Genomic DNA, 24,231 nt, shown 5'->3' with positions numbered 1-24,231 from the left:
TGCTGAGACGCGATCAACTCCGAAAGGGGAAAGAGATAAGATCATGATGGGCGCCTTCAGCCAGAGGTATTGCCCTCAACTCTGCGGAACGGAGTGAAACAGTAGCAAGAGTGTGAATCTTGGAGATGAACTTGATATTCACAATTGGCCAAGCTAAACAGAGTGTCGTAAAGAAGTCATGTCGCGTCGTGAAGTTGTACAATCGAACCATTGACGGCGAAAGATTAAGCAGGTTCGACCTTTACATCTACAGCCTTCTCTGGCCCTTCCACTTTTTCACCTAATGATCCTCTCTCCGAGTCAAAATCAGGAAGACCCATCGCAGACGTATCGTATCCATTGGCCTCGAGGTAAGCTCGGAACTGTGAGTTGAATAAGTACCCCATCGGAGGTTGGGATGTCAATAGTTCAATACTCACTTCCGCGTCTTCTTTCTCCATACCGTCGTGAGTGAGAGGTACAATGAAGAAGAAAGTGGTCAGTGCGCTAACAAGTGCTAGACCTGTGAAAGAGTTAGCAACGTTGCATAAACATAGGCGATGAATGTACTGACCACTTGCAATCCAAAACGGGCCGGTGTTTCCTCGAGCAGTCTCCGGTCCTCCGAAAGCTGGGGGAAAGACGCTTAATTCAATCGCCAACCAAGACGCTCAACTTGTACTAACCATCGATGATGGGTGGGAAGACTAAAGTCAGGCAATGAGCATCCGGTATGTTCCTGAATCGGGGAACGCTCACTCCAAGTACCGACAAACGCACCGACTTTTCCGATGGCAGCAGCGGCTCCGTAGTACTGCCCTCGAATGGCAGTAGGACTTGTCTTGCTTGCAAGAAGACCCAAGCAGTTACCGGGGCCTGGTCCAGACTGAGGGTATATTCACTTCACAGAAAACCGTGCTTACCGAATTCACCGAAGCTGAGGAAGATCCCATAGACAACCTTGAATACTATTTCATTAGTATCTCGTTGACATGATGCGGGAAACGTACGCACGGCAAAGGCAGCGACATTGTCGGAGAGTCTTTGGCCCGTTTTAGGGAGCATCCAAGTTGGTGATAGGTTTCAAGACTCACTGTTTGTACAGACCACTCATGGTGAACCCAATGATGGCCTGAAGGACGAGACCAGTGATCTAGAATTCCGGGAAAGTCACGGTGAGCACAGGCCATGGGGTCTGTCATATCCGAGCCTTTAAAATCTTTACCAGGGTATATTTTGGACCAAGGAAGTCTACGGTGAAGGCGCCAATGAGAGTTCCTAGATTTCCGAATTTGGTAAAGATACCTCCTTATATGATTGTCGCACCGACCTGGCATGTAGAACAAGCTGAAGACACCTGGTGAGCCCCTGTCGTTCACGATGATCGAAGTTTAAATGCATACTTGATTACAACATTCCACCCAAGGACGACAGTCAAATTGGTGTCTCCTCCGGTGATACTAAAGGTATCGAGGTCAGTCTCGAAATGGCGGCGGTTCTTACTCGAGGAGGTTATCTCACTTGTTGACGATCAGGGAGGAGTAGAGCCCAAACTGCCTGGTTGTTAGGCCGGGTATGGGATCGACTGAAGAGTGACTCTTACCGGATACCTAGCGACAGAGCCTCAGCAACGGCGGGGAAGAGGGAGGTCGAAACGAACTCACACAATGACATCGTAAAGGAACCACACAAACGAGATCGCTGCCAGTGATACCCAGTACCTCTTCAAGATCAAGAGATAGGGAATCTTCGCGTGCTTCATCGAGTCTTTCTTATACCGCACGGGCTCGTCCATGCTCAGCCGCCAGATGAAAACTGCTGCCGCTGGTACCATTCCCAGTCCCAACGAAAGCCTCCATACAGCGCGGAGGTGGTCATTTCCAAAGCTAGGTGAGTGCAACTTACATAAGTAAAAGTCCTGGAGTCGGGAGATTGGTCGTACATTTTAAACAAAACGAAAGGCACGAAGGCTGCGATGACGAAACCGAAGTCGATCATCGAATCTAACGAGAGTCAGTCTTGCGCTCACGAGCAAAGCATATATCGGCCTACTGGTAGCCAAAGTAAACCATCGGTGCTGGGCCTTCTTGTTGATGCCGGGTTCTTCTGACTGTTCTGAAGCCGAGACTGAACCACATGGGTACTCGGCGCCAACACCAATTCCAAGCAAGAATCTACGAAGAGAAGTAAGCACTCCGCTCAGGGACTGATCTTGAGGAGCCAGAACTGCCCACCGCATGGCACTAAGCATGCTCAACATCCCGCCCAAGCTACCGTTCGCTCCAGCGGATGCGGCAGAAAGCCCTGAGAAGAGAGTCACAATTGCAGTAGCCGACATCTACCGCAGGTCAGGAGCCTGTGGCGGGGAAATGAAATGATTGACCTACCATTCCGAACTTCCTCCCGATCTTGTCAGAGAGGTACCCTATGCACCACCAGCTTTCAGTTTCGTGGCCAATCATGACAAGTAGGCGCCTCTTACCGAACAGTAGCATTCCCACAATGGTACCAGCAAAAGCGAGACTGCTGAGGGTCCTGCTGTATGCATGGTTGGCCAAAGCCTCAGCACCGTAGATGCGCGTCAAGACTTGGGACCAATGTCATTGGGTGGATTCCGGGAAAGGCGGCATGGTACGAACGCGTATTCACTGAAAGAAAGTCAGTGGACCGTGATCAATTAATTTCACGAAAGCATCGCACCAGTCCCGATAACACCATTAGCATAACCTGCGCGTCGTTCAGTGTCGTGTTCATTGAGCCATGTCGATGGGCTTACCGTCCGAGAAAAGCGCTGTGCCACACCTATCATGGTCAACCCAGGTCAAAAAACGGATACCAAGATAAGCTTGAGCTACGCACGCAAAGATTAAGGAAACGCTCTTAACCCTCTGCGCAAATGTCGGCCTATCAGTCATTTATCACTTGCGAACCTCGATCTGACAACGCAGGTTGGAAGAAAGGGGGGCGAGATGCCAGAGACGAAGAAACGCGGGCAAGTGGCAAAAAAGGACAAATGGCGCCTTCAAACTTCGGGTCTATAAGTGAACCGTCCAAAACTGTTCGATGCTGGACATGTTACCGTCAGGTAAAGAAGCACATGGTTTGGCAAGCGTCCGAGGGCATGTGAGCATACGACTAAGCTTCGATGGAGACTCTAGCTCGTTTCCTGAAGCCCCATCTACATCACCGGGATCGAAGATGCTAAAATTAGACTAGGACCTGGGTGGTGCTGCCGAGAAGTTTGGGTGAATGGGGCTGCGGAACTTTGTGGTAGCAGATGCACGTCGCGCGCTCTCAGCCTCGTGGTGGTACGAGGAGACATGTACGAGAATCTGTGTCGATAGATGGAGGAGTTAAGAACCTCGAGAATCCGTCCATGTCATTGGCAGTCGTTATCATTTATTCACAGCTTCTTTCGGTGGGCCATATGTCGTGTCCACCAAGTGTCCACAGATACACTGGTAATCGTCATCTTCCATCTGCACTCCACCTTCTTTAAACTTTATAAATAGTTCGGTGCTGTCAGATAGCCTACGTGTAGCCACGAACGTGATACTTACCTGAATCCTCTCCTGGACCGGTCAGAGGGGCAGACATCGGAACTTCCTCCAAATCATCATCTTCTCTGAGATTACCATAGCCCAGGACGTCCATCGTACGAGTGAACACGTTGTCGAACTCGTCCAGCAACCCCATCCGAGCAAGCATGCCAGTGAGATCGTCGCCATCAGCACTTGGACTGCTCAGCTTCGCGACCCTTTCGTTCAGGAGCCATTCCTCGAGGGCCGACTGGCCGCCGACGAGGAGGCTTCGCAGCCGTGTGAGTTCTGTTTGGCTCGGAGGTGAGGTTTTAACATTGGGAGGTGCTGAGGCTGGTTGGTGTTCCTCTCCGTTGCTTGTGGTCGGATCATGAGGGGAGTGTGTGATGAATTCGAGAGCGCTGGTCAAGTCGACGCCCTCTGCTGTCTCAGGGTCCCAAACCTGGCCCTGGAGGACAGCAAGCCACGCGTGGTCCAGATCATCCAGAAAGTCGAGGAGATCTCGAAGAGTATTTCTGATACTCTTTGGAGACACGTTCGTCGGTTCTTCGGTATTTGCAGGCGCTAGAGGGTCGGAAACCCGCCTTGTCAGGCTATACCCCGGGATTCCTCCAAGGACGTCCGCAGTAAGTCGGAGCATGTACGCAATCCTTAGCGACGTCGACGGATCGACAGGCGGTATTTGTAGGATGAACGCCAGGAGGTGACGGGCTTCCTCGAGATAATCACCCAACGTCCGTAAGGTTGAGGACTGTTCTGAGCTGTAGCATGTTTTGAGCAATGGTTTGCATCAGTGGATCCGACAATGGACTCACCGCTTCTTAAAGTTTCGAGTGAATTGCAGCCATCTGTCATCAAGGTACGCGATCAGCCTGCGCTCCTGCAGAAGGGTCAGGGCTCGAACGCGAAGAGGTGGTCGTGTCGACGGGTCAGCACCATTGGTTGCACCATCGACATCCATAGTTTCCTCTGCAGAATCCCGTATTGACATGGTCTAAGATTTCATTAAGCGTGAGCCACAGCGGACATGGGATACTTTACACAAACCAAAGTGAGTGGGATGGTCGTGGTCAATGTTCAAGAAATGGATTCATGAAGAGTGACGTCAATTAGCCGCTCAGAGAGCGTGGACCATTGGCGCCTGGGGCCTGAGCTGAAGTGATTCATTGCTCTGTGAACGACGATGCGATTGGACACGAACGAAAACGCGAAGGTTTGGAGCAGCGGCTTTTGAAGTCTGTGCCCTGCCGATTTGTGCCAATGTGACCCATTCCCGGAATGAAGTTGACCAGCCAGGAACCCGAGTCTTTCCTATGTCTTCCCCAAAGACCGCTGAAGTATACGAAAAGAGGCTCCATTCAGGCGCGAGCCTTAGATAAAAGTCTCAGTTGTCAGTCACGACAGTCTAGGTCAATGTGTATCAATCGCGCCCACCGAGCGTCGCGTCAGTCGGGATTATCCCAACAAGGCAACTGCGCCCATCAAAAGCGCTCGACAATCACCCAAGGATGCTGGGCATGTGAATCTCTTCCCCAGTGACGTCGCTCTCACCAGGGTTCATTACTTATGTAGTAGCCGCACACAAATGGTATTCAGAGTCTTGTCTCCCGGAATCTTAAGGAAACACTCTCCTTGTGACAACTCGGAACTTGTTCTGCTGAACCTTTTTTGCCCGCTCATCGTCCCCAGGTTTTCGTGATTTCTTCCCCGCATTCTCTCTCTCGCTTCACCCAGCTTCCTCAGAAACGATCATCACTATGGGACAGCAGACTACAGGAGCGCAAGACCAGAGCTTGACTGTCAGGGATAACCGTACTGGCAAGGTGTACACCATCCCGTACGTCCGAGTCTTCTATGTCCACAAGAACTGGAGTCTATGCTGAAGGCCATCCGCCAACTAGGATCCAGAACAACAGCATCCCAGCTACTGCTTTCAAAGACATCAAGGCCCCATTCCAGCCAGGCGAACGCAAGGAGAATGAAACGGACAAGGGCCTACGTGTCCAGGACAAGGGCTACCTGAATACTGCTGTCATGCGTAGCGAGATCACTTACATCGACGGTGAAGCCGGAGGTATGTCTGCCAGTCTCGACTCGGGAAGATGAATCTACGTTGACACTACAACCAATAGTTCTAAGATACCGGTCAGCACGCATACTGGGTTGGACGCTGCCTTTAAGCTGACCCGATAATTCTGAACTTTGAAGAGGATATCCCATTGAACAGCTGGCCGTGCACTCCAACCATCTCGAGACCGGTACGAGCGAACGTTACTCCGGTTCAATGCTATTTCATGAACCCTGACCCATGTGTTTTCTATCTTGACAGCTTACCTCCTCATTTACGGGTCGCTCCCTACCAGAGCTCAGTATGCCACTTGGGAGAGGGAGGTACTGCACCACGGCGTCATGCACTCCGATGCTGAGCAATTCTGCCGTTCCTTCCGGTGAGAGCGTCCTTAACATGTGTCCATTCAGCTCGTTAACCGCCTGTGATCATAGCTATGATGCCCATCCAATGGCTATCCTGACCAGTGCTTTTGCTTATCTTGGTTCATACTACGGGGAGGCCAATCCTTCATTACAAGGCCAAACCCTCTATACCAAGGGAGATGCAGCATCGCTTGCCATAATGGACAAGCAGATCTACCGCCTAGGGTGTCCGAGAGGGACATGGATAAAACTTTCGCGCGCGAGCACTCCGCGACCACAGCCACCGATCCCAGGCTCCTATCTCACGGACGTAGTACCTAGACGACGTGAATTCGGTCGACGAACCAGCGTATATAAGAGAGTAGAGTAAGGTACATCCATGTATACTACTCGATAGGTACTCTCAATGAAGGACAAATGTGTTATATGAGATGCGATAATAGATCCATGACGACAAGGGATTGCTTGCAGATCAATCTTCCTCCGAGTCTGAACTGTCGGATTCCCCGTAGTGTTTGAGACTAGTGAGAGCAGAACAGCCATTATCCGATGTTACAGGGGATGGTGAGCGCCTGGGGTCCAGGTCTACGTTGGGAACAGACACAGACAACGCCTCCCATTCACCAGCCTTCACGGTGAGGTCCTTACAAAACTCTTTAGCATCCGGAAGTCCCAGAGCTTTACAGATGTTGTTGCATTGGTGCCGGGCGGCTAACTCTTCGAGTCCAGACGTTCCCTGGCCCCCGAGCCCATAGCTCTCGTCGTCACTGAGTTATTTCGGTGTAAGGTCAGCAAACACAGCTTTTGCCAATGGTACACTTGACTTACCTGTGGATCACAACATCGAAGAGCGTAAGAGCGTGAACAGCTGCCCTCCCTTGGCGAGACGACATGGGAAGGCTTTCAGAATCAAAACCTGTGCAGTTGAAGTAGTAGTTAGGTCGTTCTATAAGTACTTTACATACCTTGTGCGCCTTCTTTGTAACACCACTTGCAAACGGTAATTTCTCGACGATGAACTTAAGCTTATTCTCACAACGACCTTTCTAATATATTGTTCTTCTACCAGACTCACATCATACATGGAACACAGTGGATATGTCGATAACGACGAGTTTCATGTGTAAGTGTTTTCTCCCCATGAGTGAGATGTCAAATACTAGACATACAATCAGTTCACTAGCACGATGGATTTCAAGGGCACGCATAGTTCAGGCTCGTTTGGACAAACTTCTTCTTGAACACCAGACCCACCGCATCCGTCTTCTGCCCACTTATGCCCGGCGTATCGACCTTTTCACCGACCCCGAGACGTACGGTGGTTACGACCAACTGATCAAAGTCCCTTCGGAGGACATGGATAGACTTTTGGCCCAGTATGACCGTCCTCAGCTCTTCCAGTTCGTCAGCGACGACTTGGAGAATTTATTTACTGACCTTCACATGTCAATCGGTAGTCCTTCGCTCAATGCTACTGTAGGTTGGGATGTATTCCGACGCATGGTCATGGCCTATCTCCCTCGTGTATCCTAGAAATTTACGGTGCAATACATGCGTTTTGAATGTCGATAGCGCCCTCTGATATGAGGTCAAGTTTTCGTCAAGTGAGGCACGCAGATGAAGAAGCATGGAGTGAAGTTTCTGAGGAGGGAGGGGCTAAAATACCTCACAAAATTTTCAATACAATTACGAGCGCCCATGTAGCTGAGCTTCGAATTAAGAATCATTTCATGAATTACATCTTCCATTCTTATGGAACTGTTGAGCGCGACCGCCGCCGAGGTACTTCAATACCACTGCGGCTTGGGCTTGGGACCGGGCGCTTACTCAATGAATCAATCATTCAACAAGTGTCGTTGACGATTAGCCTGTCCCCCGAGCTTACTCACCCTTTTGTAAGGTATGCTACTGAAGTCTACCGAGCCTCCGCACCAGCACGATGACAGATCAGCTTGAAATTCGAATCCAGAGGGCCATGTTACCATTGAAGTTGGAGATGGGTGAAAAGTCGGAGATCATCTGTTTTTTTGGCGTTTCCTACCGTTCTAACAATTTCCAATTCATGTTAACCTGGTTTCTACGATCTAGGGTATTGACATTTCTTGGTGAATGAGTCTTGTAGAAAGTTTGTGGCTGTAATTAGAGCAATGCGTAAAGTACGACAAGCAACGGTACGATTGGGAGAGGCCCGAGATAGGGGCTTGGGATCGGTGGCTGTGGTCGCGGAGTGCTCGCGCGCGAAAGTTTTATCCATGTCCCTCTCGGACACCCTAACCGCCTTATTGGGAAGGCTACCACCTTGGCTGCTATGGCTTACCGAGTTCGACAGGGCCGTGAATTCGTTACTCCTCCAACCGGCTTGAGCTATACCGGATCGTATGTTACCGTTGATTCTTTGGGCGTGCGGTGGCTAATCGTCTTTGACAGATTCCTGTATCAAATGGATTGCCTTGGGCAAGAGAACTATGTTCCGAACCCTGTCTTGGAGAAAGCCCTCGATGTCCTGTTCCTCCTCCATGCTGACCACGAGTTGAATGCCTCTTCGACCACCGTGCTTCAGACCGGAAGTTCTCTCGTCGATCCCTATTCTGCTATCGCGTGAGTTCTTTGCTCTAGTCCATTCTGGCCTACAAGACCTGACATAACCTAACAGAGCCGGCTGCGCATCACTTTAGTGAGTTCCCTGAACACTTTGGTATCCAGATCTACTTAGGACTAACCGCCTTGGGAATTAAAGTGGCCCATTGCACGGTATGTTTATCACAAGCACTCGCTTCTTCAGGAATCTCATGCATGTTACTTTGGACAGGCGGTGCGAATGAGGCCGTCATCCGTATGCTCATCTCCATCGGAAAGTGGGTGTATTTTCCCTCGAGTTGTTTTGAACATAGCATTGACATCTTGACTCTGTGATCCTTTGATGCTCCCCCTGCGATTCCGTCACACCCCGGTGTTGTCGCTGTCGACGGGTTTGAATTTGGTGGATTCTCATCGCGAACGAATCACCTTCTCTTGCTGGCGCTGTAACATGTAACATGGCGACGATGTCGGGTGTCGATATTCAAGACCCGAGAATGTTCCCGCTTTCATCGAGGCGGTCAAGAAGCGAGAGAAGGTCCTTTCTGGCTTTGGTCACCGTGTATACAAGACGGTGAGTCCACCAGACTATCATTCCTCAGTGCTATCATTTTCCTCAGTGCTATCATTGAGATGTCTTCATATATAGTCGGATCCCCGGTCGTTCATTGTTCGCAAGACTGCAGATGAAGTATTCAAGGTGTAAGTCGCCAAGCAAGGAGTGGTGCTGTGGTGAGGTGATTGATTCAATGATTTGGGGATAGCACGGGCAAGGATGAACTCCTCGAGACTGCCATGGCGTTGCACGAAGCTGCAATGAAGGATGAATATTTCATTAAGCGCAGGCTGGCTCCTAATGTCGATTTCTGGTAAGCTAATGTTTCTGGATTAACTGTTACGGAGATTGACCGTTTCAATAGGAGGTAAGCAGGCTCCGACATTCAAGTGGCCGCTGTACGAGAGCTAATTCAACATCAGTGGTTTAATCTATCGCGCTATGGGTACGGTGGAATGGAGTCTTCTACATTTCAGAGTCGACTAATTCGGTCTGAATAGGCTTCCCATTGGACTTTTTCCCGGTGCTATTCGCTGTTCCGCGAGTTGTTGGGTGGTTAGCGCACTGGCGGCAGGTATGGTGTGCGGGCATCAATTCCAAGAGAATACAATGCTCAGCTCCCGATCTATAGATGATGCTGCAGGAAGGTGGTGTGAAGATTTGGAGACCTCGACAGGTAGGTTTCTCGAGAGGGTCTGAGTAAAAAAAAAACTGGCCTTGCTCACTCCGGGTTAGATTTATGTCGGTCCGACTAAACGGGACTACGTCCCCGTGGAGAAGCGCGTCGCTGTTGAGGGACCGAGGCAGGAGCCCAGCGAGATAGCGCATTCCGGGTGAGTTTCAAAGTGGTCTTGGCGAATTACCATAGCAACTCACACTTGCCCTCTGCCCGTCCTCTGCAGAATCACGAAGAGGACAAACCTAGCTTCGTTCAAGAACAAAGCTGTAGCCAAACTGTAGCAGCGTATCGTAGTATTCATGTAGTCATGTATTTATTGAAGGAAGAATGGAACTGGAGGAACAAAAGCCAAGGAAAGTATTTGTTTGGCTAGATGATGGCTGGGCGTGCCTGGCAACATTGAAGATGTGATGGGTTGTTGAATTTCTCAGTCTCCTACATTTTTCAGTTGCCCACTTGTTCGCTCGTTCTCAGTCTTTCTCCATCTCTTTCCCTCTTCCGCGTGCTTCGTCTTCTTCCTCCCCCTCTCCTCAACGTCCTTCTCGACGCAAAAAGCACGTTCCTCGTCGTTCCAACTATCGTCTACACAATGTACTCCACACTCGTTTCCGTCGCTCTCTTCGCTCTCCCCGCCCTCGCTTCCTTCGCGATCAACAACCCTGAGTCTGTCCAGGTACGTTCCCGACGTCGAGGACCATTTCGAACACCCCTAACGAACCCATTTGTGGACAGTGCGAGACCACCCGTATCTCCTGGCCGCCCACCACCGGCCCTTACAACCTCATCGTCGTTGACGCCAACGAGCCTTGCGGCGAGCCTCTGTGAGTACCGTTGTCAACAGGAATTCGCTCAGTGGTTGATACTTTGCCCAGCGCCGAGATTGGCGACTTCACCACCACCTATGTCGACTGGGAGGTAGCTATCCCTGCTGGCACTGTCATCCAATACAGCGTTGCCGACGCTGAGGATACCGAAGCTTGGTCCGCCAACGTACGCTCTCAGCTCCATATCTGGTCTCCAGCTTGCTCATTTTGTCCTTCAGATCACTGTCTCCGGTGGCTCCAACAGGTCCTGCCTCCCTGGCGGCGCTTCTTCATCTGCCGCCCCTCGCCCGTACGTGGCCAACGGCTTAGTTCCATTTAAGCGATCCACTCACGTTCCCCTTTGACAGAACCGGCGCCAGTGCCACCAACAGCCTCACTGGAAACGACAGCAACACCAACAGCGGAAACAGCGGCAGCGCTCCTCCCAAGGCAAGCGGAATCGCCCCCGTTGGTGCCGCCAACGCCGGAAAGAACGCTCTCTTCGACAGCGACAGCGCCGCTCCTCGTCAATTCAGCCAGCCAGTCATGGCTCTCGGTGCGGTCGCCGCTTTGGTCGCCCTGGCTCTCTAAGCGCGTTCACTACCCCATCCCAACGTTACCCAGATACCCCTCTCTTTTCACGAAACGTCCATGCCAACGGGTGGGAGGTGATGCTTGCAGGGCGAGATGCGGTCTCGGGCTTGGATCATTCTTGGCAACACTTGTATTTTCCTGCTTGGGGCTCCATCCCCGCCGCATCCCCTTCTGCTTGAGTCATGGACGCTGGCCACCACAACCCTCCTCTAAACCTCGTTTACGATGCTTTTAAGGCGGATTTCATTTGCTGTTTGTTTTTTTAAATCTTTTTGCCGTGTCGATGAATGTTGTGATTTTATCTCAGGAGATTTAACTTTTTCGTTGTTGTTCGCGGAGCGGAGCTATCAGCTGGTTTGCTGGTTGTTTGCAGGATATTGGGACGGTTTGGTGGGCTCGAGTTGTGGGATGGAGAGTGGGTTCTCAAGGCGGATGATGCTATATGTTATTACGTTTGAGCTGGTTTAACCCTCCTTTCCACCTCACTCCTTTGTCTCTACCCACCATGCTGCTTGTACTAATAACAACTGGTCCATCTTTGTTGATTACGCTGTAACTCTTCGGCTGTCTTGCTGCTGTGCTAGTTCCCTTTCGCGCAACGTCGGGCACTAAATGCCTTGGTATTATCCACTATCTTTATTGTGTCATTATCAACGCTGTATACCCCATTCTCGTATCTGATTTTTCCTCCTCGCTTGCCGGTGGGAATATGCGAACACGATGTCGGTGTGGCGCACCTGCATTGATGTCTAAGATGCCTCTAAGCGAGTCTCTCGACGAGGAGTGGGAGTTCCAGCTGCGCCTTCGTGAGATCGGTGGTGGGCATGGGGATACCATTGGAGGTCCATTTGATGTCTTTGCCCTCAATTAGCGTAAATCTTAGTACGGGAATGAGAGTGTAAACAATGGCTTCTGCAAATGCAATGGAATCAGCGATGATTCTGGTCAGTTTGAAAGAAAGGTCTGAATCCTCACTCATTTCAAGCTGAGCAAACTTGTAACCTGGACACGCCCTTCCTCCACCGAGGAATGTCATCCTGCACAGTTGTCAGCAGACCTCAAACCGACAGATGGGGTGTGACTGACTGGTGAGAGTAGATCCCCGGCATCTTCGCCTTCAGGACAGTTTCGGGGAGTGGGGACAACCATCGTTCAGGTTTCCATTCGGCAGCATCGGGTCCCCATATCTCTGGGAGCCGGTTCGCACCAAGAAGAGATGTCCAGACAGTTGTACCCTTGGGAACGACAACCTCCTTTATTGCTTCGCCGCTCTTCCCGATGACAGGGATAGAGAGAGGAAGAGTAGTGCTTTGGGAAACACTGGTGGATGTTTAGTGGATACGAACAGCGTCCAGCAACGAAAATATACATACTCTCGAGATAGCAGCGGAATAGAGGGCCATCTGTCGCAAAAAAGTTAGTAAGTATTCCGCCGGGTGACAAGGGTGCCATGACGTACAGTCGGAGAGTCTCCCTGCACAAAGAATCAAGATAGGGAAGTTCAGTCAGGACTTCATAACTTATACCGTCTCCGTGCTCTGCTTTGGCTTCTTGGACTTCCTTTCTCACTCGATCCTGGGCATCCTGGATCTTGGCTAGCATATAGAAAAGGCGGGAGAGCACCCCTGAAGTCGTGTCCATAGCACCAAATGTGAAGGTCCTAGTCACATGCGGTAGGTTAGTTTTAGAATACAATTCACCACAAGGCAAATGGACGGAACATACGATATCTGGGCCAGAAGCTCGTCATTCGGTAACTTGTCTTCCTCGGAATCGGCCTCCATGTTGGCCCTCACTATATCCAGAGGATGTCAATGAATAGGTGGCAGTTTGGGTCCACTGAACTTACTGAGGATACTGAGCACATCCCTGCCCTTTGCGATTCGGGATGAAACAACATCGTCGCCTTCTGCCAATGCGCGCTGCTTCAATTGGAAGATCTCTACTGAAGTGCTGTGCATGATGTCGATGATATCGCGCAGCCTTCGCGGTGCACCAAAAGTAAGGTTGTCCGCGAAGAAACGCTGAAGCCGTTTCCCACCTAGGTTCCATCGCCTTACGATGGGGAAAACGAAAATGATCAAGAGGATGTTGTTGATCTGTTCGGTACTGTTGGATAAACGGTCAATAAGGCTCTATGGGACGGGACGGAAACAGATACGTACGTGAGCATTTTGACGGACTTAGCGTAGGGGTGTTCCTTGTAATCTTCAGTGAGCTGGTCGAAAGAGTATCCAAAGCTGCTCTGGCCGATGATTTCAAGAGCGCTCCGGGTTACCCAGTGCAGGAATTCAACCTAGCAGAACACATAGGATAACGTCAAGTTTCAGCTAGCACCAGAAACCGTACCTCAGTGGGACCCTTGGTTGCAACCCTTGTCAATGTGTCCCTAAGCTAACAGGCAACATTAGCGCTGGTGGACTCGGGTGCATCAACACTATCCTCACTCTGTTTGCTACTCCGATGAAGATCGGAACTAGAGAAGGGTTAGACAATGGCAAGATTGGAATTTGGACCTTAGACTGACCCATGTTCCGTAGATGCCCAGTGGAGAACGCAGGATTGACCAGTTTTCGTTGCTTCTTGTGATGGTCCCCGATGGTGGCCAGCAAGCCATTGCCGAAAATTAGCCCATTCGAACTGTACGGCAGTGTCATTACCGTCTTCTAATATACACGACAGGATCAGATGACATACATCTGGAAATTTCTGGGCAGTTGAAAGGTACCCTGATCCTACATTGGACATGTCAGATTGTAGGACAGGAAAGCAAAGGTCGTCGAAAAAGAACCTTCACGAAGATATGATGCAATGCTTGTGGATCGGACACTAGCAGCATTTTGGACTGAACGAAATGGGTCAGAATGCGAAGAGGCTTCGGTGTAGGAACTGAACTGGCCCCAAGAGTACCATGTATTCTCATCATCGAACCGTCTGGTAAGAAGACATGAGTCTGAAGGAGTTGTCGCCCTCGTGAAGGAGGTAACGCACACTTGGCAATAATTCCTTCGTGATAGGCCGATCCGTGTTCCTTGTCAAAGAAGTCATCAAAATTCCCTGGAGACGAGCTCTTAGGTTCCAATACAGGCCCCAAACCGACACTGAAGGACTTGCCTGTAAAGAACGAGTCACTTTCAGGTCCTGGAAGCGCATCGAAGGGATGCTTGAGGACGAGGCGCCTGAAACAGGGCCAGACGACTCGGGTTGTCACGTAGAGGGCGAGAGACTTCAGAAAGATGGCAACAAGGCTTTCCATAGTTGTAGCAGAGGTTGCGGGGCAGTAGTCGTTGTGGGACCAAGAGAGCAGGGGTATTTGAACCCATCGGTGCTCTGTTCAGTTCGCTTCCGTGAACAATAATAGTATGCACGAGTCCGACTAGTCTTCCAGAGTGGCAGTTAGACTGGATACTGGCGGCTGCCTGGAGTCTATCGTCGTGATGGAGAGCAGCATCGAGGCAGACGATAATTCAGGGAGGCCGGAAGGTAGACAATGTGGATAACACTCCTTGAACTCCGCTAATGTTCCAACCAACATGCCAGATTTTCCGAAGGTGGATCCGCGCGGGCAGGAAAGTTGGTAGATCTGGGGTGTCATTGCACGGTAAACGCCCGCTGGGAACCCGCCGCTGCTTTACCGTCATGGTTAACGGTCCCAACACCGCCCCCATACTTGTATCCCGCCCTTACAATGCGAGGATTCTCTTCTCTTGTCCACCTCGCTTGTTCCCCAAAATGCCCAACACTATAGTCTATCGACAGTATGGTTCCCCTGGAATAGTAATTATGTACATCGGAACATGTATATGATATGGAATATGTATGAAAAAGCACTCTCTATTGAACAGAGACCAGAACAAGGGCTTGGGGCAAGGTCATAGGTGCCGGCCTGCCGCCTAGTGAGAATTAGCGCCTGTAGCATCGAATCGCCATCACAGATTTCGAACTCCGATCTGAATCGATATCATTGTGAGCGAATCGAAATCTCCATTCTCTGGTTGGTTGCGACTTGAACTGTGGTGGAGAACGCTGGCCTTTGGAGATTAGGTTGTCGTGAGGCTATAACCAATCTGCCTGGAAAGTCACCCTGGGCCCCATCTGCATCGTGACTGCAAGTTCAAGAAGATGGGCGTTTCGCGGGACGACAATATAGCACAAGCATGGTATACCCTCAAGCTACGGGTCCCAAATACCGATATACTTGTACCGGTGTTTTGAGTTATGACCGCTATTATAAATGTGAGCATGGGTCGTTCATCCCATGTTTCCCCATAGTGGAACATCCTTAAGAGCGGCAGTCCTGACCCCTAGGTATTCAGTCTGCATTTAGTTTCCCGTAGTTAGACTAAACGATACCCACGCCTCCTTTGTAAACTTGAATGGGGACGCTTCGTATGTATTTGAACATCTTTACCTGCTATTTACTGTGATAACTTCTCCGGGTCGGTTTAAGCTCAGTCCAATTTGCTTTGCAGTCTCGGAGAGCAGGTGATTGGACAACAAGATATAGAAACAGCCAAAGAGAGCCCTCTCGGTGTCCTAAGGTGACTGAGCAGGGGCATTTCAGCGACTTTCTGAGGGGTAGGAGGAAAGTCCGTGTAATCCGGAGTTGCGGGGTTTGAACCATGGGGACATTACCGGCACGTGGGATTGATCGGTACATGTGAATTCCGTTAGCCGAGGACACATTGGCCGTCAATGGATTCAAACTGCTCTTGCTTCTGTCCGCAATGCCCACCGCGACGAGCACCATAACCACGACGGTATACACTCACAAAGCGCCACACAAAACCTCATTGAAGACGGTGCTGCCCATACCGATGCCGACAAATAACTCCCCCACGACGACGACGCTGCGCTCTCTGTATAACAGGGCCGCTCGAGCATTCCTCCACAAGAACATTGGACTCACTCATACCCTCATCGACTCTGCATTTCAACTGCTGAAGGCACCAACTTTGACCCATGATGCACTCGACGAGCATCGCCGAAAGTGGGATATCCTCAGAATAACTCTGGAAACAACCATCTACGCTGATCCACCGTCGAGAGACTCCATACCTGAGCACCTTCGCTCCATTCTGACAGAATCCCCACAAATACTTATGTCGAACATCTATGGACGTTCATTGGCATTGTTTACCCCTGTCAATGGGACTACGGAGGCGGCGACACCGGATGCCGCATATCTACCGTCAGCGGTGTTGATCACCCTCCTGTATTCCACCTTGAAGCTGGACTGTCCAGATGTTGGGAGGATGATGGCAGAGCAATGGATGTCTCGTCGGGAGTCGCCTTTACTGCTTAACGCATCTGAGGCGTCGGCAGGCTCGGAGGAAGGCGGCTACGAGAAGGTGGTGGAAATATACGTACTCCACATCCTGCCCAAACTGGAACAGTGGCAGTATGCCAAAGAGTTCCTTCAGTTCGAAGGAGAGCTGCACGAACCGCAAAGAGAGGTATGTTTCCGTGTACCTTCCATTCATCATGTGTTCACCCGCCTCAGTTATTCAAATCGCAATTGAACGCACTGCACGCGGAAACACTTGCCGCCCGAATTCCTCGATCCTCACCTACGTCCGAATCTCCCTCTCCGACACCGCGTACGCATTCACCAGCACCATCAGCATCTTCTACATCTTCGCTTTCCACCACATCCACTCATACGGTCGTTCCGTCTACGCCAAGGGGTAGTAAATCATCTAGCGCCCCTCAGGCAATGACGGCCCTGGCCACTTCGTCATCGTCCTCAAAAGCGTCCTCAGACGGTACTGCGACACCGACCCCTAGAGGAAGGCATGTGGCCTTACCCAATGGCAATGTACATACACGGTCGGAAACGCGTCGGACGAACTCCTCTGCAGCATCGTCCAGCTCCGTATCCTCCACCGGCCCACGAACGATCCTCCAAACGTCCTCTACGCCCACCTCACCCCCCACTATCCTTTCACTGGTCAAAGCATCCCTGGCTCCCCACCTCACCACGTCAAAAGTAACAACATTCATCATCCTCTTCGTCCTTTTCCCCGTAATATCATGGATCTGGCGAATACGGTATAGACGACGGAGAGCTGCTATTGCGGCAGCTTTGGCTCCTAGCAATGTTGATCTTGTGCGACGCCGACTTCAAGTCGCCGGTGCATCGGACGCCAGCCTTGTCACCCGGTTGTGGAAAGGCTCGCTGAGAGCTGTTGTGGATACAGTCAAGATGGCGGGTAGTGGGCTTGTATAGGCTGCATTTGTTGGACACACATCCGATCCCTTTTCTTGGGTGCACACCATTGTACCAGGTGACAACTTCACCAGATACCTGTAACATCTCGGTTATTCTCGGTTTTAGCTCGTTTCGCGACCATGTTAATTTTGTTGTCCCGCTCAGTATCGCATAACTTCTGAAGGAAAAGACCTGAACGGGTGGGTGGTTGTACGTGCGAGTTGCAGGCCTAACACTTTTGATTAGCCTGTCGTGTAAAGGAAGGCCGTGTCAGTGATTTGGTACCCGCGACCAGCTAGCTGATAGCCAGACAAGGGGACTACTAGCGAACACGTTCAACTCCAAGCACTATGCAACGACCTAGCATTGGATGAGGTCCACCATAAGCCGGTATTAATTCCAATCGCATATACACCTGCAGATAAATCACTACTCCAGCTTCACTTGATCCACGCTGCGGCGTATCTGACAGCAATAAGATCAGGGAATTCTCTCAACAATCAGAGGCAGCTCTGGCCGCAGTTTCTCTGCGTCCACTGCTGGCATGATGATTCCAGACATCACCCATTTGATGTCCTTGTTCTCCGGCAGCGAGAATCTCAAGTGATCCAACAGAACGAACAGCACACATTCTGAAAACAGGTTATTAGTGGAATCGATAGAAGTCTCCTGCCACAGCATAATAGTCCTCACTCATTTCCAATTGAGAAAACTTGAATCCAATGCACGCTCTGCCTCCGCCAATAAAGGTCATGCTATCGGTGATGGTAGTTAGGTCAGTCATAACAGGGCATGTTACAGGGTGGAGGAACTCACAGGTTGGAGTAGACTCCTGGGACCTTGGCATCCCTCAGGGCTTCGGGAAGAGGGGACAACCACCTCTCAGGCTTCCATTCGTCGGCATCGGGACCCCATAACTCTGGCATGCGGTTGATACCGAGGATTGAGGCCCATATCTTCGTGCCCTTTGGAACGTGAATCTCGTCGATCCTTTGCCCGTCCTTCCTTGTAATAGGCATACCGAGAGGGAGGATGGCATCCCGTCGTGCTCTGTCCATTTGCTCATTCGTTAACGCACTGTTCGATGAAAGGCTTGAAGCGTGATACTTACTCCCGACTGATCAGTGGAACAGGTGGATATCTGAAAATTGGTATCAGTAGGCTTGCCACGCCTTCGACGCGGGGCAGAAAGCTACTCACAGGCGAAGGGTCTCCCGGCATACGGCATCGAGGTACGGAAGGGCTGTCAGCTGGTCATAGTTGATCTCGCCGTATTGCTGTTTTGCCTCTTTGATCTCCTTTCTCAAACGCTCTTGCACATCCTGGTGCTTTGCGAGCAGATAAAAGAATCGGCACAATGCACTGGATGTAGTGTCCATGGCTGCAAATGTAAAGGTGCTAAAGATTGACCTGAATTGGCGCCCGACAGAATGGGTTATTCCCGACTTACGTGACCTGTGCAATAAGCTCGTCTTCATGTAAACGCTCGTCGTCTGAATCAGCCTCCATGTTGGCCCGCACTAGTCATAAGCGCAGCTGTGAGACGAGGTATACAGAGAAAACAGTGAGAGGCGCACTGAGGATGCTGAGCAGATCCTTCCCTTGGCCGATTTGCCTGGCCACCACCTCGTCTCCTTCTTCTAGCGCCTTCTTCTTTGAGTGGTAAATTTCGAGAGATGTCTTATGCATGGTGTCCACGATGTCCTTGAACATCCGAGAGGCTCCCCACGAGAAACGGTCCATTACAAAGCGTCGCAATCGCTTGCCACCAAGGTTCCACTTGTGGATCGTGGGGAGGAAGAATAGTCTGACCCATATCGTCTTCATCAACATCGCACTTTACAAAAACGTTGAGTATGGGAGCATGCAATTCATAGAGACACCTACGTGAGAAGCTTCACCGAGGTAACATATGGATGTTCCTCGTGATGTTCAGTTAAGGGATCGAATGAGTAGCCAAACCCACTCTGTCCGATTAATTCCAGGGCAGTCCGAGTTAACCACCCGAGGACTTCTACCTGTGAGATACTCAGCATTCTTCTTCAAGTCCGTCATTCGAGACCCTGTATACCTCCTTAGGACCGGTGGAGGTCAGACGGCTCAGTGCATCCCCGAGCTAAATCATGTCGTCAAGGCGGCGTCCGATAGAGGGGCTATGTCAACCGACCTTGGTCGAAACTTCCATGAAGATAGGGACTATAACGTTGGGGATGAACACTGCTTGACCTTATAAATACGGATTTACAGAGGTACTTACCCATCTGGCGCATATGATTGATAGAGAACACAGGGTTGAGCATCTTCCTTTGTTTTCGGTGGGGCTCCCCAAGAGTGGATAGTAAGCTGGGACCGAACACCATTGAGTTGGTCCTGCAGAAGGAGATGTTACACTTTCGTCATGGGATAACTGAATGTAGACAGACGCAAGGAACAGGTCGGTCTCTTCATGTACATCTTGGTCCTAAAATAGAAAGTTGAAGTATAAATAGGGAAGCGGGATTTTGCAGCCAAAGAGGACAAAATACCTTCACGAAAACGTGGTGCAGAGCTTTAGGGTCAGAGGTGAGTAGAGTTTTCATCTGAGGGAAGTTAGGGTGAGTCATTAAATGAGAACAGTGTCAGTTGACTAACCCCAAGTGGACCAGCAATCTGCATCGCTGAGCCATCTGACAGGAAGATAGGACATGAAAACATGGCATTATACGCGTTGGCAGTAAAGACTAACATTTCTTCAAGATATCCTCGTGATATACAATCCCGTTTGATCTATCGAAGACTTTCTTCAAATTTCCTTGGAGAAACAAGCGGGTTGAATGTTCAAACATGAAGCCGCTGGATAGTTGCTCACCGGTGAGATACGAAGGGGAAGGCGGTCCCGGCAGCACATCCAGAGGATGGTTCAGGAGAACACGGCTCAGGATGGCCCACACGAGCTTTGTCACGAAGTACAGAGCTAGTGCCTGTAGGGGAAACGCTATGAATTCCATCTTCTTAGCGAGGGCTGGACGAATTCGCCTGGGATGGGGAAGAGAATAATCTCGATGGTACAGAACCGAGGAGGACCTTATAACGTATCCATTTCCCCACGAAGGCTCCGACGATGTCAGAACACTCGCTTCTTCTGGGGAATTGACACCGTTCGAAACTTCTTGTACAAGCCCTGGCATTCAAATGGAATCCATAGAGCCTGCTTATCCCTCTGAGGCATGGTAAGCGGAGATCACCACCGAGAAAAAGAAGACCTGCCCACAATGTTGTGGTTAGGCGCGTCAGCGGCAGTAGATGGTTGTAGCACAATGTCCCTTCTGCCCAGTCAAGGAACCAAGATCAGGATTCAGGAAGCCGAAGGGTCGTAACGTCTTTTGCGGCGATCTGGTGAATGTATTGAATCCGGACTGTTGGACGGTGAAAGGAGCCACATAAAGGTTGGGATATAAGCAGCGTTCACACCATCCTACACCATCCCTTCCGCGGGCCTTGATCTCCGCAATGCGTTCGAATTCTTGACAAGTACTTACGTTGGGTGCACGTACATCTTCTCATGCTTATCAGGGAAGCCAGTCGTGAAGCGTCAGCATGGAGCGAGGCGAGGCTGAAAATGAACGGTGTTAGCTCGCTTTTGTTGTCAGGAAAGAAACCAAACCGGAGGATCCATGGTTCCTGGGTGTATCTAGAAGTTTTATTGGCCATGCGCGATTTGAGTCGGAAACCAGTGTGCAGGTCGAAGTAATTATAGCTTCGGCAACCATCGGCACTGTGGAAGCGCTGCCATCATGGTTCCCACACTCGACAAGTCTGGCCAGCCGGACCCTTTCTAGCTCACTGCTCAGTCGTTGTCGTCGACCACAACCCACAAGCGCCATGTCTGGGCTATTCCCCGTCTTTCTTATGCTGGCCGTAACACTAGGGCTGATGGCAGCCTCATTTGTATTCACTAGAAAGGGTCCCAACCAAGTGTGAGTATTCTGGATATCATTGAAACGCATTGTTCGACTCTTCTAATGACGGGCTGAACCTCGCAGTCTTATCCGCACGAGCTTGATGCTTACATTCGCTGTTTGCTACTTGACCTGGGCGATCACGTATATGGCCCAGCTTAACCCTATCATTGGTATGCAGTGCTCTACACTCCGGGGGCCCAAATGTCTAATGTCTTTATAGCGCCTATCGTGAGGGAAGTACACGAATGAGGCAACGAGGGGCGTTGAGGACTTTCACTTGCTAGTTTCACCCCTATTTATACCAGGTACGGTCGATTTCTCTCTCTCGTAGAGGCCTTGATTGACGGTTTCCTTCAGCTTGCTTTGTATTTTACTCTTAATATCACGGACATCACTCTCGAACCAGAACATTCGTGTAATATGGAGATCCCAACACTGCTCAATCGTCAAGCAAGGGTATTCATAATTATTCCGTATCGCTATCGTCGGCATCCCCATCCCAGCCAGCTGTCGAAGTATTGCCGTCGCGTTCCGTTTTCTTCCCCGCGGCTGTAGCAGTTGACGAATTACCCGGTCGTTTATAGCGTTTCTCGTCTTCAGAGCTGTCCACCCAAGCCTGACTGCTACCCCAACCTCTCGACCAAGCATCATCCGAATCCTGTTCGTCTGAATTCTTCAAGGTGGACGACGGCTGCCATGTATTCCTCCTCTTCGGCTTTCGAATTGGCCACCCCTTCCCTGGCACGACGTTCGGCGACCAAGCAGAATCTTCCTCTGAACCACACAAGGATATGTCTCCCTCCGCGCCGGTGGATTCTCCCAGGTCGCTCATGTCAGTTGATTCGAGCCAGCCCTCCCCCGGCGTCCAATCGGGGGGCACATATTCTGTGCTCTGGTTGGTCTCCGTCTCTACGTCATCGGGATCTCCCCAAAGCTTCAACGACTTTGCACCGATTATTTCGACAGTCCACATATCTCGCTTTCGCTTGATGCCATCTTCCTCTTTCTTCAGGTGCAGTACAGGACTCTCCTCCACGGCCTTCACCAAGAATTCGATCCAACCGCCACAGGCCGTTGAAATCTCGCTCTCGAACCACAATTCATCCAGACGCATGAACGCCTCCCGGTATTCCTCCATCCGCTCTTTCACAATTTTGGCGATTTCCTCGAAGGGTTTTGGTTTCTGCGAAGACGGATGGGCGAGGTGTCGATGATGAGCGACCAGTTCGTGCGGTGTTCTGTGGATCGCACTGTCTTCCGTTGCCATCAATTTCTCAACGGTTTCCCGGCCAAGCTTTTCTCGCTGAGCATCGGTCATCGTTTCGGCGCCCAATTTGCGGAATTCAGCGACAAAAGTTGCACCACCGAGCTCCTCGTCTCGTCCATAAGGGTCATCTTCTCGCGCATGGCCAATGGAAGACCAATGAACGCTGTACCCCCACGTGCTCGCTGTCTCGTCACGCCATGATTCGAATTCCTCGGTTGTCCACTCAAATTTGTGGTCTGAGTGACGGAATATCCGATCTGTTCGCTTCGTTGGATCCGGATAGCCTTTGCGGACAGATGGGAGGGCGTCTGGGGATGTGAAGCGCGCATTGAAGGTGTAGGAAGGTGTCGTCATCAAGAAGCGCTCTGGATGGTAAACGCCCAAGATGATCGGGGCGAAGAAAGGGAATATGGAAGGAGGGAGGTGCTCGATTCTGCCGTTGTCAATCATTGTCAGTCTTGAGGAGGAAATACAAGATGAGGACTGACACTTCTGTGCTGACGATGCACTCAATCCCGACGAATTCCTCGTTTATCATCTCCAGGCCTCCTTTCCACAGCTTGACCTCCAGGTCCTCGAATCTTGTGAGGGTCGTGTTGAACCTCTTCTGCGGGTGAGGGCTCAAGGGGACCGCGTCCTTAAACTGGTCCATCGGTTGTGGAGGTTGGGTTGTATTAATAGCAAAGGCCAAATCATCCTCGGAGATGTCTAAGCCATGGATCAAGGTTGCGTGTAGGTTGGGTATGTCGTCCTCTGAGTTGAACGTTGGTGATGCGATCGGTGTCTTTGGGGTTTCCGGTGGTAGGACATCGTAAGGTGGGGGCGTGAGCCAAGGTGCTGGTTGGCATAGGGTTCCTAGAAGTTCTCCCTCTCCGCAACCAATGTCGAGTAGCTTTAGGAATGGGCCGTTAATTAACCGTGGGATAGGGGTTAACATCGTCTAGACTGCTCTAGGGGGTTGAGGCTCACCTTCGCAATGTTATCCCGTCTCAAGATGTCCAGAATCCATATTCTTCGTTGTAAGTATAGTTCTGGGTAGAAAGTAACCTTGAGCTCGACTTGGTCACTGTCATCCTCCATGACGATCTCTCTAATCGGTGCCATCGTTCGGACCGCGTGGTTCAGCTAGATTTCAATCAAAAGCTGCCAGTGAAGCGCGAATTTCGAGGTATAAGAGGGCTGAAGAAAGGGTGTCTGCAGGAAGATTTCGAGGTTGCTGAAGGACAGAAACTAAACCTATTGGTTGCAGGATCCGAGATAGCCTCAATCGAAGGGCGTGGACAAGTTTGGGAAGGCATCAAAACCAACTTGGGCGTAGACTTCCATGAGGCTCTTGACACTCCAACAGTCAAGAGGTCTTTCCTTTCCTCAGCTGAAATGTGTTCGTGTACGCTACTTCTTTGGTGAGTGACACTATGGTGCTGGACGATTGTTTATTGACGAATTATGCACAGTAGAAAGCCTAGGGACCAGCCGGTTGGCAGTAGACAAACGGTCAAAGAAAACTCCACGACATTGTCATTTGCGCTCCAATATCCTTCCGTCCACGAGGTACTTGGAATCGGCCTGGTTCTCAGCCATGCATGAAGCGTTGAATCGGAAGGACGGCGGCCGTTGTTTCAAGGCCTCAAGGCGCACTTTCCCTGATTTCC

At 50.7% G+C, this 24,231-nt stretch overlaps 11 protein-coding genes across 11 annotated transcripts; 5 read left to right on the top strand and 6 right to left on the bottom strand.

The window, feature by feature from the left end:
• Window positions 1-118: 118 nt before the first annotated feature.
• CC1G_14403 (glycerophosphodiester transporter) lies at window positions 119-2,976 on the bottom strand. The gene is made up of 24 exons (XM_002911360.1): window positions 2,839-2,976; window positions 2,756-2,781; window positions 2,680-2,706; window positions 2,619-2,627; window positions 2,462-2,566; window positions 2,367-2,404; window positions 2,214-2,317; window positions 2,032-2,153; window positions 1,922-1,982; window positions 1,644-1,865; window positions 1,583-1,589; window positions 1,501-1,532; window positions 1,383-1,439; window positions 1,310-1,326; window positions 1,205-1,257; window positions 1,074-1,132; window positions 994-1,021; window positions 903-939; window positions 739-855; window positions 666-686; window positions 554-610; window positions 420-502; window positions 209-362; window positions 119-153 (listed from the first exon to the last, which is right to left on the bottom strand). The coding sequence occupies exons 1-23, from the start codon at window positions 2,892-2,894 to the stop codon at window positions 225-227; spliced, it is 1,476 nt and encodes a 491-aa protein (XP_002911406.1). The 5' UTR covers window positions 2,895-2,976; the 3' UTR covers window positions 119-153; window positions 209-224.
• A 398-nt stretch (window positions 2,977-3,374) lies between these two features.
• CC1G_14402 (hypothetical protein) lies at window positions 3,375-4,585 on the bottom strand (the record flags this gene model as incomplete). The annotated part of the gene is made up of 4 exons (XM_002911359.1): window positions 4,566-4,585; window positions 4,334-4,512; window positions 3,540-4,279; window positions 3,375-3,472 (listed from the first exon to the last, which is right to left on the bottom strand). The coding sequence occupies exons 2-4, from the start codon at window positions 4,507-4,509 to the stop codon at window positions 3,375-3,377; spliced, it is 1,014 nt and encodes a 337-aa protein (XP_002911405.1). The 5' UTR covers window positions 4,510-4,512; window positions 4,566-4,585.
• A 690-nt stretch (window positions 4,586-5,275) lies between these two features.
• On the top strand, window positions 5,276-6,366 carry CC1G_06338 (hypothetical protein; the record flags this gene model as incomplete). The annotated part of the gene is made up of 6 exons (XM_001836201.2): window positions 5,276-5,355; window positions 5,420-5,592; window positions 5,651-5,663; window positions 5,727-5,776; window positions 5,848-5,965; window positions 6,021-6,366. The coding sequence occupies 6 exons, from the start codon at window positions 5,276-5,278 to the stop codon at window positions 6,319-6,321; spliced, it is 735 nt and encodes a 244-aa protein (XP_001836253.2). The 3' UTR covers window positions 6,322-6,366.
• A 57-nt stretch (window positions 6,367-6,423) lies between these two features.
• On the bottom strand, window positions 6,424-6,844 carry CC1G_06337 (atypical/Alpha protein kinase; the record flags this gene model as incomplete). The annotated part of the gene is made up of 2 exons (XM_001836200.1): window positions 6,424-6,718; window positions 6,780-6,844. The coding sequence occupies 2 exons, from the start codon at window positions 6,842-6,844 to the stop codon at window positions 6,424-6,426; spliced, it is 360 nt and encodes a 119-aa protein (XP_001836252.1).
• A 189-nt stretch (window positions 6,845-7,033) lies between these two features.
• On the top strand, window positions 7,034-10,044 carry CC1G_14401 (citrate synthase I; the record flags this gene model as incomplete). The annotated part of the gene is made up of 16 exons (XM_002911358.1): window positions 7,034-7,074; window positions 7,127-7,351; window positions 7,409-7,427; window positions 8,242-8,327; window positions 8,379-8,549; window positions 8,605-8,625; window positions 8,689-8,702; window positions 8,761-8,806; window positions 9,018-9,102; window positions 9,178-9,230; window positions 9,293-9,397; window positions 9,507-9,529; window positions 9,585-9,658; window positions 9,716-9,760; window positions 9,820-9,917; window positions 9,987-10,044. The coding sequence occupies 16 exons, from the start codon at window positions 7,034-7,036 to the stop codon at window positions 10,042-10,044; spliced, it is 1,164 nt and encodes a 387-aa protein (XP_002911404.1).
• A 174-nt stretch (window positions 10,045-10,218) lies between these two features.
• On the top strand, window positions 10,219-11,638 carry CC1G_14400 (hypothetical protein). Its single transcript, XM_002911357.1, has 5 exons — window positions 10,219-10,436; window positions 10,496-10,584; window positions 10,636-10,753; window positions 10,806-10,876; window positions 10,935-11,638. Exons 1-5 carry the CDS (start codon window positions 10,353-10,355, stop codon window positions 11,155-11,157), a joined length of 585 nt encoding a protein of 194 aa, XP_002911403.1. The 5' UTR covers window positions 10,219-10,352; the 3' UTR covers window positions 11,158-11,638.
• Window positions 11,639-11,920: 282 nt separating this feature from the next.
• CC1G_06334 (hypothetical protein) lies at window positions 11,921-14,416 on the bottom strand (the record flags this gene model as incomplete). The annotated part of the gene is made up of 13 exons (XM_001836197.2): window positions 11,921-12,197; window positions 12,247-12,480; window positions 12,534-12,563; window positions 12,620-12,820; window positions 12,886-12,955; window positions 13,010-13,269; window positions 13,326-13,456; window positions 13,510-13,554; window positions 13,608-13,636; window positions 13,688-13,800; window positions 13,858-13,895; window positions 13,958-14,094; window positions 14,152-14,416. 13 exons carry the CDS (start codon window positions 14,414-14,416, stop codon window positions 11,921-11,923), a joined length of 1,830 nt encoding a protein of 609 aa, XP_001836249.2.
• A 1,471-nt stretch (window positions 14,417-15,887) lies between these two features.
• Window positions 15,888-17,389, top strand: CC1G_06333 (hypothetical protein; the record flags this gene model as incomplete). Its single annotated transcript, XM_001836196.2, has 2 exons — window positions 15,888-16,616; window positions 16,664-17,389. The coding sequence occupies 2 exons, from the start codon at window positions 15,888-15,890 to the stop codon at window positions 17,387-17,389; spliced, it is 1,455 nt and encodes a 484-aa protein (XP_001836248.2).
• A 462-nt stretch (window positions 17,390-17,851) lies between these two features.
• Window positions 17,852-20,358, bottom strand: CC1G_06332 (cytochrome P450; the record flags this gene model as incomplete). The annotated part of the gene is made up of 16 exons (XM_001836195.1): window positions 17,852-18,003; window positions 18,065-18,126; window positions 18,188-18,421; window positions 18,483-18,512; window positions 18,572-18,769; window positions 18,822-18,891; window positions 18,949-19,208; window positions 19,259-19,389; window positions 19,443-19,487; window positions 19,539-19,567; window positions 19,629-19,741; window positions 19,795-19,832; window positions 19,897-19,950; window positions 20,003-20,037; window positions 20,097-20,162; window positions 20,220-20,358. 16 exons carry the CDS (start codon window positions 20,356-20,358, stop codon window positions 17,852-17,854), a joined length of 1,656 nt encoding a protein of 551 aa, XP_001836247.1.
• An 871-nt stretch (window positions 20,359-21,229) lies between these two features.
• On the top strand, window positions 21,230-21,989 carry CC1G_06331 (hypothetical protein). The gene is made up of 4 exons (XM_001836194.2): window positions 21,230-21,327; window positions 21,394-21,482; window positions 21,533-21,617; window positions 21,670-21,989. The coding sequence occupies exons 1-3, from the start codon at window positions 21,233-21,235 to the stop codon at window positions 21,559-21,561; spliced, it is 213 nt and encodes a 70-aa protein (XP_001836246.1). The 5' UTR covers window positions 21,230-21,232; the 3' UTR covers window positions 21,562-21,617; window positions 21,670-21,989.
• On the bottom strand, window positions 21,779-23,683 carry CC1G_06330 (hypothetical protein; the record flags this gene model as incomplete). Its single annotated transcript, XM_001836193.1, has 3 exons — window positions 21,779-23,012; window positions 23,068-23,471; window positions 23,549-23,683. The coding sequence occupies 3 exons, from the start codon at window positions 23,681-23,683 to the stop codon at window positions 21,779-21,781; spliced, it is 1,773 nt and encodes a 590-aa protein (XP_001836245.1).
• Window positions 23,684-24,231: the final 548 nt, after the last annotated feature.

The sequence above is a fragment of the Coprinopsis cinerea genome (assembly GCF_000182895.1).
Source record: "Coprinopsis cinerea okayama7#130 chromosome 4 map unlocalized cont3.4, whole genome shotgun sequence".
NCBI lineage: Eukaryota > Fungi > Basidiomycota > Agaricomycetes > Agaricales > Psathyrellaceae > Coprinopsis > Coprinopsis cinerea.
This window is presented reverse-complemented; position numbering and strand designations above follow the sequence as displayed.